This window comes from Mastigoproctus giganteus, chromosome 2, assembly GCF_048544385.1.
Source record: "Mastigoproctus giganteus isolate SK-2022 chromosome 2, ASM4854438v1, whole genome shotgun sequence".
Lineage (NCBI taxonomy): Eukaryota > Metazoa > Arthropoda > Arachnida > Uropygi > Thelyphonidae > Mastigoproctus > Mastigoproctus giganteus.
This window is the reverse complement of record NC_143576.1, coordinates 232,872,322-232,892,238: the sequence shown is the minus strand read 5'-3', so window position 1 is coordinate 232,892,238 and position 19,917 is coordinate 232,872,322. Positions and strand designations below refer to the sequence as shown.

General features: G+C 40.7%; 1 protein-coding gene across 2 annotated transcripts in view; it reads left to right on the top strand.

Moving 5' to 3' along the window:
• The first annotated feature begins 966 nt into the window (after positions 1-966).
• Positions 967-19,917, top strand: part of Git (ARF GTPase-activating protein GIT1) — a 421,403-nt gene continuing 402,452 nt past the window's right edge. For both annotated transcript variants that reach the window (XM_090369031.1, XM_090369030.1), the window contains exon 1: positions 967-1,147. In XM_090369031.1, the coding sequence (XP_090225157.1) occupies positions 1,090-1,147 (58 nt within the window). In that variant the 5' untranslated portion in view covers positions 967-1,089. The remainder of the gene's footprint in view (positions 1,148-19,917) is intronic.

Genomic DNA, 19,917 nt, shown 5'->3' with positions numbered 1-19,917 from the left:
GGTAGCCCTGACCCTTTTCTTACAGTTTCCGGGAGACGTGACTGCGCGTCGCTTATGGGCCCTAGCCATTCCACATCTATTTTTCCGTCATTCTTTCATTTTCTTTTGTTTTGGCATAGTTTTTTACGGCCGGATGCCATTCCTGATACCAACCGTCACCATTTTTACGGCCGGATGCCATTCCTGACGCCAACCCTCACCATTTATCCGGGCTTGGGACCGGCACCTACTGAGGCTGGCTTTCCCCCCCTCGGTGGCTGGCTTGTTTATCCTCGCATGTCTAATGCACAATTCATCAAACATCTACACTGCAACACTTGTATTCCGAAGCTATCCAATTCACACTCATATGCCATTCGGTTAATCTTACATCCATCCTTTTGCAAACCATGAACACGGAATAATAATAACCGAGAGCAGCACGATGACGACTAAACAACAGCACGACAATTTCGCATTTCCCGCTGAAATCAGAAGTGAATTTGCATCCAACCAAACAATCAGAAACGCAAAATGAGGTAAATTACGCATTTCCAGTAATCTAACCAGCCAATCATAGAACTCGACCGGAAAATCGCTCCCTTATTCTGCGACGCCCGCAACGCGGTGACTCGGGTGTACCCATGTTCTGGATTTCAGCCTTTCTTTTTACTGTCCATTGAAGCCGCAGTTTCTGTCTGCTATTGCAAGCTATATCCTTTCACGTGAGAATTTGTACGTTATCCACTGTGTTATCTGCAAGGGATGATGTTGTAATAACATTATCATCTTAATTCACATACTGCAGATAATAGTAATAAAAATACATAGTTCCAACTAGCGTTAATTAAAAATTATTCTTTCACTTCATTAATACTGGCGGTATATGAATGAGTGCGTTTGCCGCCAGCTGTCGTCTGTCGATGTTGACTTCTGGTTGGCAGCTCGGGTTTTCGATACGTGAAGTTGAAATAATGAAAGGGCGTTAATTTTGATTGTTTATTTTTTAATTGTTAAGTATCGTCTTAATACTATACAGCAGCAGATGGTACTCTAAAGTAATCACATGAAAGCATTAAAAGTGCTGAACAGTTCTGATAAATTTTACCAATGTCTAGGGTAAAACTCAGAAGTATTGCTGAAATTTGTGCTGACTGTGGAGCACCAGGTGAGTGAGTATACGTGGTTATGTCATTCTGTGTGTGTGTGCACGCGGGCCTTTTCCTGTTAATACGGCATGTATATGAAAATAAGCATAACATTCACCCCCCCCCCCCCTTAAAATTGACTCTTTAGATAATACCACACAAACTTCTTCAGGTCTTTGAAATACGGAGCTGGCTGTGGCTACCTATGTGGTACCAATCAAGAGTTTGCTAGTTTTGGAAAATTTAGCATTACACGAACTGTTTAATCTTAAGTATAATTTCAGATGATCGTAGTAAGAAGTCGTTTCTTAGATGTAGTTGGTTTTTTTAAAACAAATCTGTTACATAACCGTTAACAGTTCATTGCACTGTTGTTAAAAAAAAAAAAAGCCTTTACTCCTTGGAAAGAGCTGTAGCAAGAATGAGTACCGGCTGGAACCGAAAAATATTTGTTTCGAATTGTGACATGTATTAGGGCCACAAGTACCAAAACTTTCCACACTAATAAGCAAATCTGTCTACTTGGTTTTGGCACCCCCCTCTTCTGTGCAGAGAGGCTGACACCTGCTACCTTGACTTGCAGTGTCACAGAGTATAATTCTAAATGAATTATAATATCGGTATAGATACACCATAGTTTACCCATAAATTTGAACTACGTGTGTTGTGTAAAAGGCATCGTTTTAATTGTATCTCATATTGTGGTTGCCTTCACAACGAGATAGCTGGTATTGCACTACTTCAAATAAATAACACTTCTCTAGTAGAGAAGACTGCAGTTATTTATTTTCAGTGGATACCACCACCCAGACGATCATTTCAAAGCTGTTTGGCTTCATCGTCAGTGAGTGGGCAGGTACCGTGGTAATGCAACATGCCATCACAGTTGCGAAGTTATATCCACAATACGAGAGATGCTAAATGGTGTATAAATAGTGATGCCCACTCACTGATGATGAAACCAAATAGCTTCGAAACGATCGTCTGGGTGGTGGTATCCACTGAAAATAAATAACAGCAGTCTTCTCTACTAGAGAAGCGTTATTTATTTGAAGTAGTGCAATACCAGCTATCTCATTGTGAAGGCAACCACAATATGAGATACAATTAAAACGATACCTTTTACACTACACAGGTAGTTCAAATTTATGGTGTCAACTATGGTGTATCTACACCGATATTATATAGTTAATTACCTAAACCCATATGAAATTATGCCTTGTGCATTTCATCTTCTAAGTTCTAAATTAATATAATTACAAACCTTGAAATGAAGGACAGAAATAAGCGATTATAAAAAAATAATAATAAATAAAATAACTTAATATATGACATCTGACAGAGCTGAATTCCAGCTTTTGATGTAACTATTGACTTTTTGGTTACAGTATTTATATATACCACAGTTTGAGGGAGGAATTGCTATTAATTTGACTGTCTTGCTGTATTTGAGCTCCACCAAATTGTAGGTATTTGATGGTTGAGAGAATAGGCTGTTGCTATCTGTTATAAAAGGATGAGTCAAAAATTAACGGCAGTTTAATTATTAAAAAGACAAAGAATGCATTAGATATCAGAATTTTTTTTTTAAAATTAATTTTGAGTATAATCTGTTGTTTTCATCCATCTGTTGTGGAAGTTAATAGCTTAAATAAATTTAAGGCTGAACTAGACAAGCATTTGAATTGACCAGATGGGTGAAATGGGAAGGTTTTTTTTTTTTTTGCTGGTGCTCTATAAGCTTGCTTTCTTGCATCATATGTCTCAGCTAATTCTGATAATTCCCATTCTTTTCGAAGTATGAGTTCCGACATTGTACCACACTGTCTTATAATTTCAGTATCCTTTCTGCAAATGTGCCTATCTACAGTTACCAGTCTTATGAGTTTGACCTAGAGCTGAGTCATTTTAATCAGGTTACAAATTTTTTTTGTTATTTCTCTAGGTCATTGAGTGGTAGAAAAACAAAATAAATAAAATTCCCATTCCATTTTGAGATGAATATATTGTTGTGTATTGTTATATGTTTTTTAGAATGTATGAGGGATGTTTGAAAAGATTTTGCTCTGAGTATGAAAGAGTAGTGCTACAGTGTTAAAAATTTCTGTACTTGTAAAACACTTCAAATAGTAACCCACCAAGTTTCAGTAATATATTTTTGTAATTACATGTTCTAAAGTCATCATAGTTGTGTGAATGAGGAAAGATGGACAAAATCAGTCACTGCGCAATCATACAATATTTGTGAAAAATGGAAGAAATGTCAAAGGCATTTCATGAGGATATGGTTACAATATTGGGGGAGGATGCCCTTTCTTATTCCATGGTTAAGAAGTGGGCAGCAGAATTTAAACAAGGGAGGGAGAGCCTGGAAGATGACCTGTGGAAGACCAGCAACATTACTGAAGTTACTGACAGTGTCCATGATCTGGGATGAGTAACAGTTTGGTACTTTTCCAGTATTTTGGGCAGCTCATCTGAATGTGTGTACCATATAATAACAGATCTTCTTGATATGAGAAAAGGTGTCAGCACGATGGGTCCCAAAGTTATTGACAGCAGGTCAAAAATGCACAAGATTGTCAAGTTAAGTGAACATTTGCATAATTTTGAAGCAGATCCAGTAAATTTCCTTGCAGGACCAGTGACAAATGCAGGACAAGATTTTTAGTGCCCCTTTATTAAGGATATATATATATATAGTCATATAAATTAGAATAAAGTTTAAAATAATGCCAGCAGTACGGCAAGACAGGAGCGAAAAAAAAAAAAAAAAGCCGTACTGCTGGCATTATTTTATTATTTTAAACCTTATTCTAATTTATATGACTATATTTCAAGCATCACATAGAGGAATATGCTTTTTGCTGCCTAGGATGTGTGCTGTACCCTCCTTTTTATTTTATTAAGTAATACTTCTTTTCCAACATTATTTAAATATAATTTTATGTATATATATATATATATATATATATATATTTTTTTTTTTTTTTTTTTTTCATGATTTGTAAAATTTGGCCCCCATTAAAGAATGGCACCCTGGACAAGGGGGTGGCGCCTCTGTAGCCAGGTGGGAAGGAGCAGCAGTGCGTAGCACATGCTTCTTGATTAGACCAGGGTTCAAGCCCGTGACCGCCAAATATGGAGGATGCGGAAAGGTCAGGGAATGACCACCGCATATCCCGGAGCAATATGGCCTTAGTTGCTAATGCTCCTAAAAACCAAATAACAACAACAACAACTGGACAAGGGTCCTGCTAACTCAACCCTTAATCCGGCACTGATTACGAAAGGTATAAATATACATATGTATACAGACATTCTCTTGGGTATGTCAAGTTGTCAAGTTGGGGCGCCTCCGTAGCCGGGTGGGCAGGAGCAGCAGTGCATAGCACACGCTTCTTGATTAGACCGGGGTTCGAGCCCGTGACCATCAACCTTTGCCGGGGGCAAAGGTTGATGACGTTGTAGAGCGAATATCATCTTTTAAGGGCACAAAAGGTGATATAGTTGTACACGTTGGCACTAATAATATTAAGAGTAGGAGACCGGCAGAATTACTTAACAAGTACAGGTCACTGTTGAACAAAAGCCAAGAATTAGGGTTGAATTTGAAAGTGTCTGCAATTCTGCCCAGACACGATAGGAGGGAGTATATGACGAGAGCCTTGTCGATCAATTCGGCCCTGGAAAGATTGTGCAAGGCTCAAGGGGTAGAATTTTTTTCAGCCTGGACTGTACTTGTTAACAGGAGAGATTGCTTCTACAGGGATGGGATACACTTAAATAGAAAGGGTGCAAGAATATTTGCTGATGCTATCGAGGCAGTGTTAGGTGGGTCGGAAAACTGCTAGCTTGGAGGGAGACAAAGACCAGTAGATTGACAGTAGCCACTGGCAGAGGTGAGATTCTTGCACTGCTTCTATTGGAATGAGCAGAAGCCTGAAAAACAAGACGCATGGTATTTCAGAGACTGCTGGGAGCCATTGCGGTACAAGTAAACACATGGGTTGTGTTAGGGTAGCTAAGAATAGAAACAGGTGCAGGTATACATGCGTGTACACCAATGCTAGGAGTTTAGTAAATAAATTTGATGAATTTGAGGTATTGCTCAAAACATCAAAGGCAGATATTGTTGGGATATCTGAGATGTGGTGTCACACATATAAGGGATGCAGAACTGCAATTTGGGGAGTACAACGTATACAGAAAGGATAGACAGGATAGGAAGGGGGGAGGGGTTATGCTATTAGTTAAGAAACACATAAAAACCAAGGAAGTGAAGCCAGTCGACATCGCTGGACAGTGCAGTGTTGAGTCAGTTTGGTGTGACATAAGCATTGGGAGATCAAAATTGAGAGTAGGAGTGTGCTATAGGCCTAATGACTCTGATGAGTATAATAAGGAACTGTATAGGGAAATAGAGTGGGCCAGTAAATCAGAGAGTCTTATAATGGGAGATTTTAATTTCCCAGATATTGACTGGAATTTGGGGGCTGGTTACTCACACACTAGCAGGGCTTTTGTGGATTTGTTGGATGATTGTTTTCTACATCAGCATGTTCGGGAGGCAACTAGAGGGAGGAATACTCTTGATTTGATTATCAGCAGTGATTCTTCATGCATTAAGAATCTGCAGATAAATGAACCACTAGGTGGCAGTGATCACAGTGTGCTGAAGTGGGATTTACTCAAAGAGGTAACTACCATTAGGGGTAAAGGGAAGGGTTATTGCTTCCGTAAAGGCGACTACGGTGGACTGAGACAGTATTTAAATTCTATACAGTGGGACCAACTGATGATGTTACCAACAGCAAATTCAAAATGGGAAGCATTCAAAGAACTTATCTTGGAAGCTACTAGGCTTTACATACCAACTAAGAAATATTGTTCAAGGTTTAGGCCAAAATGGATGTCAGATGAACTAATGAGGCATATGGCAGAGAAGAAAAATGCATGGGATACTTACAAATTAACACATGACACAGAAGCCTATGATAGATACAAGTTGATATGCAACCAAGTTACAAAGGAGGTTAGGCTGGCGAAGGCAGATTACGAGAAATCCTTGGCAAGGGATGCAAAGAAAAACAGCAAAGAGTTCTTTACTTATGTAAACTCTAGAAGGAAGGGGATGAATCAGATTGGTCCACTTGATATTGATGGGTCAACTGTTGATGATACTGCTCAGGTAGCTAACAAACTATATGAATATTTTGCATCGACATTCACACACGAGGAGTTATTCAGCAAGGGGAATGCCAGAGGTGTATTCAACTCTAGCAGTAAGCTACAGAATCTTGAAATAACTGGGAGTAAAGTGGAGGAGAAACTGTTGAAGATAAACACAAGAAAGGCACCCGGGGTGGATGGGATCTATCCAGTTATTTTAAAGGAGGCAGCAGAGGAAGTAAGCAAACCCTTAGCCATAATTATGAGAGCTTCCTTGGACTCAGGGGAGGTACCCATAGACTGGAAATGTGCAAATGTGACCCCAATTCACAAAGAAGGATCAAAGGCTGACACAAGTAATTATAGACCTGTGAGCTTAACTTCTGTTCCAAGAAAATTAATGGAGGCACTGGTTAAAGAAGGAGTTATTCAGGAAGGAGAATGATGTAGGTAAAGTAAACATTGGCAGTGAGCTGGATGATTTTGTAATAACTGAGAGGAAAGTGGAGGAGAGATTGTTGAGGATAAACATAAAAAAGGCACCTGGGGTGGATGGGATCTATCCAGTTATATTAAAGGAGGCAGCAAAGGAAGTATGCAAACCCCTAGCCATAATTATGAGAGCTTCTTTGGACTCAGGGGAGTTACCCATAGACTGGAGATGTGCAAATGTAACCCCAATTCACAAAGGAGGATCAAAGGCTGACACAAGTAATTATAGACCTGTTAGTTTAACTTCTGTTCCAGGTAAATTAATGGAGGCACTGGTTAAAGAAGCACTGCAGGATCATCTAGACAAGAATTCAGTTATAGCTCAGACGCAGCATGGTTTCGTTAAGGGCAGGTCTTGCCTGACCAATTTGATTGGATACTATGATGTAGTCACAAAAGAACTGGATGCAGGGAATAACTTTGATATTATATATTTGGATCTTAGAAAGGCTTTTGATACTGTTGCACATGGAAGACTGCTGCACAAATTGGAGCAGTGTGGCATTGGAGGCAAATTGCTGCTATGGATAAGGGGATGGTTGAGTGGCAGAAGACAGAGAGTGGTAATCAATGGACACTGCTCAACGTGGACTAATGTTATTAGTGGAGTTCCTCAAGGTTCAGTGTTGGGTCCATTGTTGTTTTCGGTGTTTATGAATGATATTGATGATGGGATATCAAGTTTAATGTCTAAGTTTGCAGATGATACAAAGGTTGGCAGGGTCGTTAAGGACACTACTGACGCTATGCTGCTGCAACAGGATCTGGAAAGGTTGAACAGATGGGCTGAGAGGTGGCAAATGAAGTTTAACATTGACAAATGTAAAGTACTACATATGGGTAACAGTAACCCCAGAGCAATGTATCAACTCTGCGGTACTACACTGACAGTGGTGGAGAATGAAAAGGACCTGGGGGTGATTGTGCAGGCAGATATGAAGTTCTCTGAGCAGTGCAGACGAGCTGCAAGAGTAGCTCATGGTGTCTTGTCAATGATATACAGGAATTTTTCTAGCAGGGATAAGGAGGTGATTATTCCCTTGTATAAGGCAATGGTTAGGCCACATCTTGAGTACTGTATACAGGTCTGGAGGCCTCATTTCAAGAAGGATGTAGAGCTGCTGGAACGGGTACAGAGAAGGGCAACAAGATTAGTAAATGGAACAAAGGGTTGCTCTTACGAAGAAAGGCTTAAGTTTTGCAAATTACAGAGTCTGGAGACTAGGCACCGGCGAGGTGATCTGATAGAGGTGTATAAGGCTTTGAATGGTTTGAGCATGCTCAATGCCAATGGGATTCTTCATCTTTCTCAGAATAATCACCTCAGAGGGCATAAATTCAAATTGAGGAAGGACGGATGTCGGATAGATGTGCAGAAATTTGCCTTTGGCCAGCGGGTGGTTGGTTGGTGGAACCGACTTCCATCACTTGTTGTTGAAGTTGATAGCCTAAACAAATTTAAAGCTCAACTGGACAGGTATTTCGAACGAACGGAGGGGTGAAATGGGAGAGGGTTTTTTTTTTTTTTTTTTTTTTTTGGCTGATGCTGAATAAGCTTGCTTTCTTGCATCATATGCCTCTACTAATGCTAATGCTAAAGAAGCACTGCAGGATCATTTAGACAAGACTTCAGTTATAGCTCAGTCACAGCATGGTTTTGTTAAGGGGAAGTCTTGCCTGACCAACTTGATTGGATACTATGATGCAGTCACAAAAGAACTGGATGCAGGGAATAACTTTGATATTATATACTTGGATCTTAGAAAGGCTTTTGATACTGTTGCACATGGAAGACTGCTACACAAATTGGAGCAGTGTGACATTGGAGGCAAATTGCTGCTATGGATAAAGGGGTAGTTGAGGGGGAGAAGACAGAGAGTGGTAATCAATGGACACTGCTCATCGTGGACTAATGTTATTAGTGGAGTCCCTCAGGGCTCAGTTTTGGGTCCATTATTGTTTTCTGTATTTATAAATGATATTGATGATGGTATATCAAGCTTAATGTCCAAGTTTGCAGATGATACAAAGGTTGGCAGGGTTGTCAAGGACACTACTGACACTATGCTGCTGCAACAAGATCTGGAAAGGTTGAGCAGATGGGCTGGGAGGTGGCAAATGAAGTTTAACATTGACAAATGTAAAGTACTACACATGGGAAACAGCAACCCCAGAGCAACGTATCAACTCTGTGGTACTACACTGACAGTGGTAGAGAATGAAAGGGACTTGGGGGTGGTTGTGCAGGCAGATATGAAGTTCTCTGAGCAGTGCAGACGGGCTGCAAGAGTAGCTCATGGAGTATTGTCAATGATATACAGGAATTTTTCCAGCAGGGTTAAGGAGGTGATTATTCCATTGTATAAGGCAATGGTCAGGCCACACCTAGAGTACTGTATACAGGTCTGGAGGCCTCATTTCAAGAAGGATGTAGAGCTGCTGGAACGAGTGCAGAGAAGGGCAACAAGATTAGTGAATGGAACAAAGGGGTGCTCTTACGAAGAAAGGCTTAAGTTTTGCAAATTACAGTGTCTGGAGACTAGGCACCAGCGAGGTGATCTGATAGAGGTGTATAAAGCCTTGAATGGTTTAAGCATGCTCAATGCTGATGGGATTCTTCCTCTAGCTCAGAAAAATCACCTGAGAGGGCATAAATTCAGATTGAGGAAAGACAGATGTAGGATAGACGTGCGGAAATTTGCCTTTAGCCAGCGGGTGGTTGGTTGGTGGAACAGACTCCCATCCCTTGTGGTAGAGGTTGATAGCCTAAATAAGTTTAAGGCTCAGCTGGACAGGTATTTTGAACGAACAGAGGGGTGAAGTGGAAGTGGTTTTTTTTTTTTTTTTTTGGCTGATGCTGCATAAGCTTGCTTTCTTGCAAAATGCCTCTACTAATGCTAATGCTAATACGGAGGATGCGGAAAGGTCAGGGAATGACCACCGCATATCCCCGGAGCAATATGGCCTTAGTTGCTAATGCTCCTAAAAACCAAATAACAAACAAACGTGTCAAGTTTTGCTTGCACCTGGGAGTCTAAAATGCGGATGGAACTGACATTCAGGTGACACTTAAGTCAAGTGGACCGAATTTCAGTGAAATGCGATTGACTTTGATAGCCAAATCTTGTTTGCACCTTCATGATGATACAACTGTTTGTAACTTTCAGTAAAACCCCATGTGCAATTCTTTTTTTTTATAGTAACAGTAATAGTATTTGCCATATAGTGCAAGGAAGCCACAGGCTTTTGTTGCATTGGCAAAAAAAACCACCAACTAGACAAGAAAATACAAATTATATACTCCTCTCCTCATACAGGTAACTTTTACTGTTGACAGTTCCTCTTTGAATTTATTCGAACTGTCAGCCTCAGCTACCTTCGAGAGCAACGTGTTCCGGCAATCAATTACTTGCTGGCTAAACGAAAACTTCCTACAATCTAATCTGAACTCCCCCCCCCACCAATAATTTGAATTTATGGCCCCTAGTACTGTAATTTAGCATTAGTAGAGGCATATGATGCAAGAATGCAAGCTTATAAAGCATCAGCCAAAAAAAAAAAAAACTTCCCATTTTGCCCAGCCATTTGCTCCAAAAGTTTCTCCACTTCTTCCTTGAATTTATTTAAGCTATCAACTTCCACAACGGTAGATGGAAGTTTATTCCAGCAATCAACTACCCGCTGGCTTAAAGGCAAATTTCTGCTCATCTATTCTACAACTGTCATTCCTCAATTTGAGTTTATGCCCCCCTCAGGTTTGTAAATCTGAGCAAGAGGAAGAATCCATCCCATCAGCATTGAACCTGCCCAAACCATTCAAGGCCTTATACACCTCAGTCAGATCACCTCACAGGTGCCTAGTCTCCAGATGCTGCACTTTGCAGAACTTAAACCTTTCTTCATAAGAGCCCACCTTCTCTGTACTCATTCTAGCAATTCTACATCCTTCCTAAAATGAGGTCTCTGAACCTGTACACAGTACTCAAGGGGTGTCCTGACCATTGCCTTATACAAAGGGATAACACCTCCTTATCTCTTTTAGCAAAAAAAAAAAAAAAAAAAAAAAACCAAACCATCAGTGTAAAAAAATTATTTATAAAAGTGAAAATTCCATCTTTATTCATTTTACCAATCCCTCTCAGTGACTTATATGTCACCTCTGAGGTGCCTGGTTGTTAAGCTTTGTAATCCACATAATCGGAGTCTTTCCTTGTATGGTCATCCTTTTGCTGATTGCCTGTCTTCTTAAAAGGTAACCCTTACTTTTAAAAGGGTCACCTTTTAAGAAGTTCAATATCATTTTTCAAGTGAGGTACATACTTGAACACAGTATGTGGTTTTACAATTACCTTATACAGTGAGATGATGACCTACCTCTCTACAGGATAACTTTCGATAACTCATCGCTAGGACACTATGAGCTTTCCTGGCTGCCTGTTTACACTGTTCAGAAAATTTTATCTGCCCATATCCTAACTCCCAGATCCCTTCCTTCCTCTACTGTTTTTAATTCAACTCTACCAAGTGGATAATTTATTTTGCAGCAAAACGCAAGGTCTTATATTGGGGTTGCTCTTCCCAAAATGTAAGATGCATTTCGCAGCATTAAACTTTAGCTGCTACTTTTCTGACCATTTCTCAAGCCTGTTCAAGTCGTTCTGAAGGAATGCTGCTTGGCGCCAATCACTAACAACTCCACCAATCTTTGTTGTCTGCAAATTTTGACTTAATACTTTTCACTGCTCTGTAACTATCCCATGCTATCTTTTTCTGCTTGATATGACTGGCCGGTTCCACAGTTATTCATTTCTGTATCCTCCTTCTGTAATATTTTTTAATGGTATGTATGTGTTTATGGCCTCCATGAGTTTTGCTTTAAAAGTATTCCATAATTCAAGTGTATTTGCCCTCCCTCAGCAATCTGCCCAATTCTTAGATGCTATATAGTGCCTTAAACTGTCAAAGTCCTCTCTTCTGAAGTTAAAATCCTTACTTTTATCTTTAACTACTGCAACATCTTTCTTCATCTTCCAACTGATGATTCCTGGCAATGATTACTGTATTCAAGCGGGCGCCTCCGTAGCCAGGTGGGAAGGAGCAGCGGTGCGTAGCACACGCTTCTTGATTAGACCGGGGTTCGAGCCCGTCACCACCAAATACGGAAGATGCGGAAAGGTCAGGAAATGACCACCGCATCTCCCGGAGCAATATGGCCTTAGTTGCTAATGCTCCTAAAAAAAAACCAAATAACAAATAACTGTATTCAAGCCCTGTGACATCATCTGATTCGTTAGAAATGAGAGGTCAAGAATATTCTCATCTCTATTACTTTAGGTGCCTCCGTAGCCAGGTGGGAAGGAGCAGCAGTGCGTAGCACACGCTTCTTGATTAGACCGGGGTTCGAGCCCGTCACCACCAAATACGGAGGGTGCGGAAATGTCAGGGAATGACCACCGCATATCCTGGAGAAATATGGCCTTAGTTGCTAATGTTCCACAAAACCAAATAACAAACAAACAATAACAAACTCTATTACTTTCTCTAATATGCTGGTACAAATAATACAATAAGATATTCATGCTTGCATGGCCATTCCATCTGCATGTAGAGACCCTTGTCATACTCTTCACAATATTCTGGTCTATAGATTACTCTTACTCTCATTACACCTTTGCTTTCAGCTAACTTGCACCGTAGATTCTATGCTGGCTGACGTAACTTCAGGCCCACCAAAGGCTCTATCATGCTCAGACTGCTTTTGAAAGGAGTATGAGCCCTCAACACTTTGTCTTTTTTATCTTTCCTAAATACATCATACATACATACAATAGTGGAAATCCTGAAATACTACAGCTACTATACTGGAGGTGACCACCGAGGTGCAAACCAATGTAAGCAGTGTTTGAGGTGTGGCATCCACATCACACAGAGGAATGACACCCCTTCTGTGTTACCAGGCAATACTAGGTGGTAGATGACACTCATCAACGGATGCAATACCACCGCTTTTGCTTATTGGAGGCTTGAAGAGGTGAAACTCGTTTAGTCTCCAGAGCAAAGCTCTGTCTCCCCCCTTATCTCTTCCATAATGTGGTATGAATGATGCATTTTGAGGTTATGATGGACATCATGGCGAGATCCAATCTTCCTTACAATTTGAGGGTACAGCTCTAAAACTGTGTTTGCAGGCCAACTGTTAGATAGGCCACAGGACCGAACCTGTTGTTCCTGTGGCCTCTAGTAGTTTTCTCAATCAGCTAGTGTACAATCTTGTTGCCTCTACTCTGCCAGATAGTGACTGGAGGGAGTCCGAGTAGTGTGTAAGTGGGGACATTATCAAGGCCATGTTATGTCAAGGAGTTGTGTATATTCTTGCCATGTGTGCACCACATCCAAAAATTTCATTACTTCATGCAACATATCCTCCCACTTTTTCTTACTACTCAGTATTTCAAGAATAGTCAAACTATTCTTGACATACAGACTTATCTGATAAAAGATCTAAACCTCTCAAACACTTCCTCATTAATTTCACAAATATATGTGGGCTCAGTTCTAATTTCAAAGATGTCCATTTTCACTTACAGTCTGCCGAACGTCATGTACTTTTTTTTTGACTGAATACGAATTATTGATTGAGTCAACCACTGCTGATCTCAGTTGCGCTTAATTATTTGCTATATGATTACTTATGCTGCAAAGGTGGTACTTGGGCATACGTCTACTCTGATGTTCTCTGTCAGTGACTCAGTAATGCGAATCTTCTCTTTACAATCTTTTCTGACTTAATTTCTCTTCCACATTCTGTCAAATTCATTTCTTGCTTATATCGTTCTCCCATCTCCAGTAATCACTTGGAACTTTTTGACTTCCACTCTTTTAAACTTGGCTTTCTCCAGTCCAACTTTCCTAACAGTGAGGTAATTTTTAATGGTAATAACTCCAGCTGGCTTCCGTTTTCTAGTCACATGAACCCCAGCTTATTGAGATGCTGATGCTTTTGCAGTTATTAATGACCTTCCTCAGATTGTTCATTTACCTACCAGAATACCAGACAATCCTAACAGTACACCCCAGTATGCTCTTTTATTTTTCCTACTTCAGATTCCAACTGGTGATGGTCTCTTCTCCAATGGAACCTTTTTTTTGTGGCCTTTCCCAAACTCATGTTGTTTGGCATTACAAGAATACAAAATGGGATAATCTACAAGATTTCTTTATCTTGGTTGGATTACTGTTTCAAAACTTCTTATGTGAACATTCAGATCATGTCAGTGAAATTATTCATGTAGGGATGAACTCCTTGATTCCACACTCTACTTTAAAATCTCACTCTTTATCTTGGTTACCATGGTTTCTTTACCTTTGTTTTCAAATAAATGTTCTATTAATAGCACATTTTCCAATAAATGTGCTATTAGAAGGTCATTAATATACAAGAGGAAAATGAGCGTGAGAAAGAACCGAACCTTGGGAACACCTGCATTAGTTGAGAAGTTAATAATAAGCAGTAAGCAGTCATAGAATAAACTGGATAACCAATTACAAAAACCAGTTGACAAACCATAATAGGGATGTTTATTTGGAAGACCTTTGTGCCAGACATGATCAAAAACCTTTGAAATGTCCAGAACAAACGCTTGAGTTTCACCAAACTTTTCCATTGAATTTGTCTATAGATAGGTAACATAAGCCACTATATTAGCATTCGCATTAGTAGAGGCATTTTGATGCAAGAAAGCAAGCTTATGCAGCATCAGCCAAAAAAAAAAAAAAAAACCATTTCCACTTCACCCCTCTGTTCGTTCAAAATACCTGTCCAGCTGAGCCTTAAACTTATTTAGGCTATCAACCTCCACGACAAGGGATGGAAGTCTGTTCCACCAACCAAGCACCCGCTGGCTAAAGGCAAATTTCTGCACGTCTATCCTACATCTGTCTTTCCTCAATTTGAATTTATGCCCTCTCAGGTGATTATTCTGAGCTAGAGGAAGAATCCCATCAGCATTGAGCATGCTCAAACCATTCAAGGCTTTATACACCTCTATCAGATCACCTCGCTGGTGCCTAGTCTCCAGACACTGTAATTTGCAAAACTTAAGCCTTTCTTCGTAAGAGCACCCCTTTGTTCCATTCACTAATCTTGTTGCCCTTCTCTGTACTCGTTCCAGCAGCTCTACGTCCTTCTTGAAATGAGGCCTCCAGACCTGTATACAGTACTCTAGGTGTGGCCTGACCATTGCCTTATACAAGGGAATAATCACCTCCTTATCCCTGCTGGAAAAATTCCTGTATATCATTGACAATACTCCATGATATACAGGAATTTTTCCAGCAAGCCTATATTACCAGTTGATCGACACTTGACAGAATCCATACTGGCAATCATTGATCAGATGAAAGGTATCTAGATAGTTACCTAGTTACTAGATAGAATTGGTGGTTAATAGATTTCTCCATTACTTTAAAAAGAGTAGAAGTGCAATGAGACAATAATTGAATGGGAGGATTTGTCACCCTTTTTTTAGAACTGGCTGGATGGGAACAAATTTCCTAGCAGGAAGAAAAACACCACTGGAATAACAAAGAAATTTAAAAAATGTCAACACACAACAGGATTAAGCTGATGAGCACAAGTTTTGAGAACAAGTGGAGAAATACTATCAGGACCTGCTACTTTCGTGTCATCAAGCCTATTCAAAATTCTTCTGACGTTCTTTTGAGGGAATTCCACAGGAGGCATTGAATAGAGTGTATTGGGAATGGTAGGAGGTGGTTAAAGTTAAAGCCAACCAAGAATCCTACTTTTCTTCTAACTCTTACCAAGATCATTAATATGATCTTGGTCAGAGTTAGAAGAAAAGTAGGAGTCAGTTGGCTTTAACTTTAGTTTAGGTGGCAATATAATGGCAAAAAAACCATGCTTCATTGTCCAGTTTATATAGACTAGAGACCAGCTTGAGCAAGAAACTCTTGCTCTGTATGATGATAGTTGTATGTATGATGATAGCTGGGAGTTCTTTAACCAGTTTTGCTGGTTTATTAGAGCTGTTTTTTTAAAATATAAGCAGCCTGTAGATAATAGAGAACAAGCAGACAATGTTTGATGGGATTGCCACTGACACGTGGGGATGGTTACTTGTGCAGGTGCATTGGCATATTATGCTGGTGGTGTAATTGCTCAGAGCTTTGGGGGCCAACAAGGAAAACATTTTATTTTTACTGTAGCATGTTACATTGATTTAAATAATATTTTTGAATTCTATCATGTTTCTATTATAAATAATTTAAGAATTTTTAGTATAAAAAAACATATTTTTATCTGTAGATAATTTTGTTGTTATGTTGTATTTGTATTATGTAGCAGAACTCAGCTCCATGGCTGTTGTGCTCACACTGTACAGTGCACATAATTGCACATTTTGTTAACACTTTCAGGTTATCACTCTGTTCTGTTTCTGTTTATGAGCAAACCATGTAAACAATTTTTTGCTTATTTATTTACATTGGTTATTGATTTAGTGATTGACAGTTAAATTATTTACAATAAATAATTAAATATATTCATCATTAGCTTTAGCAAGGGCACATGATGCAAGAAAGCAAGCTTATATAGCATCAGCCAAAACACGCACACACACACACACACACCCTTCTTATTTAACCCATCCACTCAGTCCAAATGTTTGTCTACTTCTGCCTTGAATCTCTTTTAGCTATCAACTTCTATGACAGATGGAAGTTTGTTCCAGCAATCAACCACCCGCTGGCTAAAGGCAAACTTCCGCACATCTGTCTTACAACTGTCTTTCCTCAATTTGAATTTATGCACTCTTGGGTGGTTATTCTGAGCAAGAGGAAGAATTCCATCAGCATTGAGCATTCTCAAACCATTCAAGGCTTTATACACCTCACAGGTGCCTAGTCTCCAGACACTGTAATTTGCAGTAATTAAGCCTTTCTTTGTAAGTACAACCCTTTGTTCCATTCACTAATCTTGTTGCCCTTCTCTGTACTTGTTCCAACAGCTCTACATCCTTCTTAAAATGAGGCCTCCAGACCTGTATACAGTATTCAAGGTGTGGCCTGACCATTGCTGGTGCATCTGTAGCCAGGTGGGAAGGAGCAGCAGTGCGTAGCACACACTTCTTGATTAGACCGGGGTTCGGGCCAGTCACCACCAAATACGGAGGATGCGGAAAGGTCAGGGAATGACCACCGCATATCCCAGAGCAATATGGCCTTAGTTGCTAATGCTCCTAAAAACCAAAAACAACAACTGACCATTGCCTTATATCCATGCTAGAAAAATTCCTGTATATCATTGACAGACACCATGACCTACTCTTGCAGACCATCTGCTCTGTTCAGAAAACTTCATATCTGCCTGCATAATTACCCCTAGGTCCTTTTCACTCTCTACCACCATCAGTGTAGTACCACACAGTTGATACGTTACTCTGGAGTTACTGCTTCCCATACGCAGTACTTTACGTTTGTCAATGTTAAACTTCATTTGCCATCTCTCAGCCCATCTGCTCAACTTTTCTAGATCCTGTTGCAGCAGCGTAGTGTCATTAACAACCCTGCTGACCTTCGTGTCATCTGCAAACTTGGACATTAAGCTTGATATACCATCATTAATGAATACAGAAAACAACAGTGGACCCAACACTGAACCCTGGGGGACTCCACTAATAACATTAGTCCATGAAGAGCAGTGTCTATTGATTACCACTCTCTGTCTTCTCCCACTCAACCATCCCTTTATCCATAGCAGCAATTTGCTTCCAATGCCACACTGCTTTATTCATAGCAGCAATTTGCCTCCAATGCCACGCTGCTCCAATTTGTGCAGCAGTCTTCCATGTGCAACAGTATCAAAAGCCCATCACAAACCATATCAGACAAAGACAAAATCATCATAAAAACAAAAATCTCAGCAGTTTAGAGAAGAGAAAACTTAAGAAAGAGAAGAATGAACATATAAAAAAAGTTTTTGTGAATATCCAAGTTTTTTAAACTTAAATCTGTTGTAAATGTAGTGAAGAAGTACCAAGTGTAAGTGTAAATGAAGACACAGGTGACCAATTAAGTGTAAAGTGTGTTTATGGTCAAATTGCACCAGGGGTTTCCCCAATCTCCGCATAGTTTACATTGTGGGTGAACCAGTTGACTGGAAAAGCCAGAGATTTAAGTGTATGGGTATTGTACATGTGTGGTGTTGTGTACCGTTGTTGTTCTTCTGGTCGTTTAGCCACCAGACCCCTACTGAGACCTGACGTTGCTCCACTTTCACCCTGTGGGGGCAGACCAGGTATTCACTAGTATGTAGTTCACTCTGGCAGGTTATGCCATCTAATTTCCTGCGATTTCAGTGGCTAGAACCTTAAAAAAAAAAAATTATGATTGTGTATGCGTCGTTCGTGGGAAGCGCTAGGAGAAGTCCAAAATGTTTGACGAAATTAATTTAGATCGGTGACTTTAGATTATGTGGGGTGTGTTCACATTGCAGTCAAATAGAATGGGGAGAAGGCTGAAGACTTGGGGAGGAGATAGATAGAAATATGGAGCCAAAAGGGAAGGCAACTTCAGTTTACAGTTGGACATGCCCATGCCCCACCAGAGGGAAAAAAAGGGGTGGTAGAAGGGGAAGGAGACAGCAAAACTGTCCCCCCCCCCGCTGGGAGAGGGAAAAATAGTAGGCCAGAAAAATAGTGGCCCAGATCGCCAATAAGCCGTGGATTCAAGAGGCTGCAGGCCAGGTGCCAAGGCAACAGGGTTGTGCCATCCTGGAACCCAGGAGGTCCAGCGACGATGCTTCCATCCAAGGTTTTGGTCTAGGTTTGGTAGTGATTTATGTAAGTCCTGGTTAGGTATTCACTCACGGGATACAAGTCCCGTCCGTTGTTCAATGGGTTTGTCCTCGTCGGTGATGACTCCGTCCATAGATCGGCAAATAGGAAATCTGGACAATCAGCCGGGATTTGGGTGTAGGTCCGATTACAGTCCATGCAGGTGATGTCATTTGTTGTTTCAGTTCTCTCATGGGGTCAATTTATCGTCCATGGATCAATATTTAAAAGTGAGGTTTAGTCACTTTTAATATATTATATTGGTACAGCTTTCTCTTGGTGCATCAGGTTGTTGTGGTTGGTGAAATTCGAGGTGGTCTCCGATGTTCGTTCTTGCAGCATGTTCTTTTGGGTTTTGTTAGGGCTTATTGCACTTCTGTTCACTCCGTTTGTAGGCTACTACTAAGTCCGTGGGGGTTACAGTATGTATGCTGTTTTATTCTGGTTGTTCTGGGTTTGGTCGCATAGGTAGAATCTGTAGTCTTGCAAATAAGCACTGTGAAAAGTTAGTGAGGGCATTGTTGGTTGCCTTGTCTTGTAGCGGACTCGTGTGATGGAGTGTCCCTTAAGATTTTCACACAACTCACACTCGTGCAGCAGGTGGTCCCAGGTTTCAAGGGAACCACATGCACATGGGTTATCTGTTAGTCTGAGGAGGTTAAGCTTATAGCAGATGGCTCCATGTCCAGTGAGAAGGTAGGTGACATGGAGACCAGGGCAGAGCCATGGCCAGGTCAGTCTGGCTCTTTGAAAGGTGCGTCTCTTCTGGTTCATTGCTCTTCTAAGCTGGTCGAGCTCTTGCAACCACCATGGGACAGCTCCCGGCTGGGAGGTCCTCCTCCTGATTGATTGATTAGTTGAGTTGACTATGGCATTGGTTACAGCGCGTTGATGTTGGTCAGGGGGTCTGTTTCTGGAGCTGATTGGACGACAGGTTGTGTGCGTTTCTGGTGATCGCCTCTTTGAATTTACCCCAGTATGCTTTATTTACAGCATATCTTTCCTGTTTGTAGCTGATTATCTGGATTCGATGGAGTGACCTATGCATAGTGAAGGTGATGGACCTGTGGTTGGAAGTAGTCCAATCCTCTTGCACTATCCAATCGTTGAGGTGACCAGCTAGACATCTAGTGGCCATGGTGGCATCCAGGGTGGCCTCCCAGAGTGTCGAACTAAATGTGGGAAGATTGTTGGCGTGATTGGAATTCCTCCATCTGCTGTCCGTTTATACAGCCTCTTCGCTCCTGGGTCTCGCTGTGCCACAGAGGTGA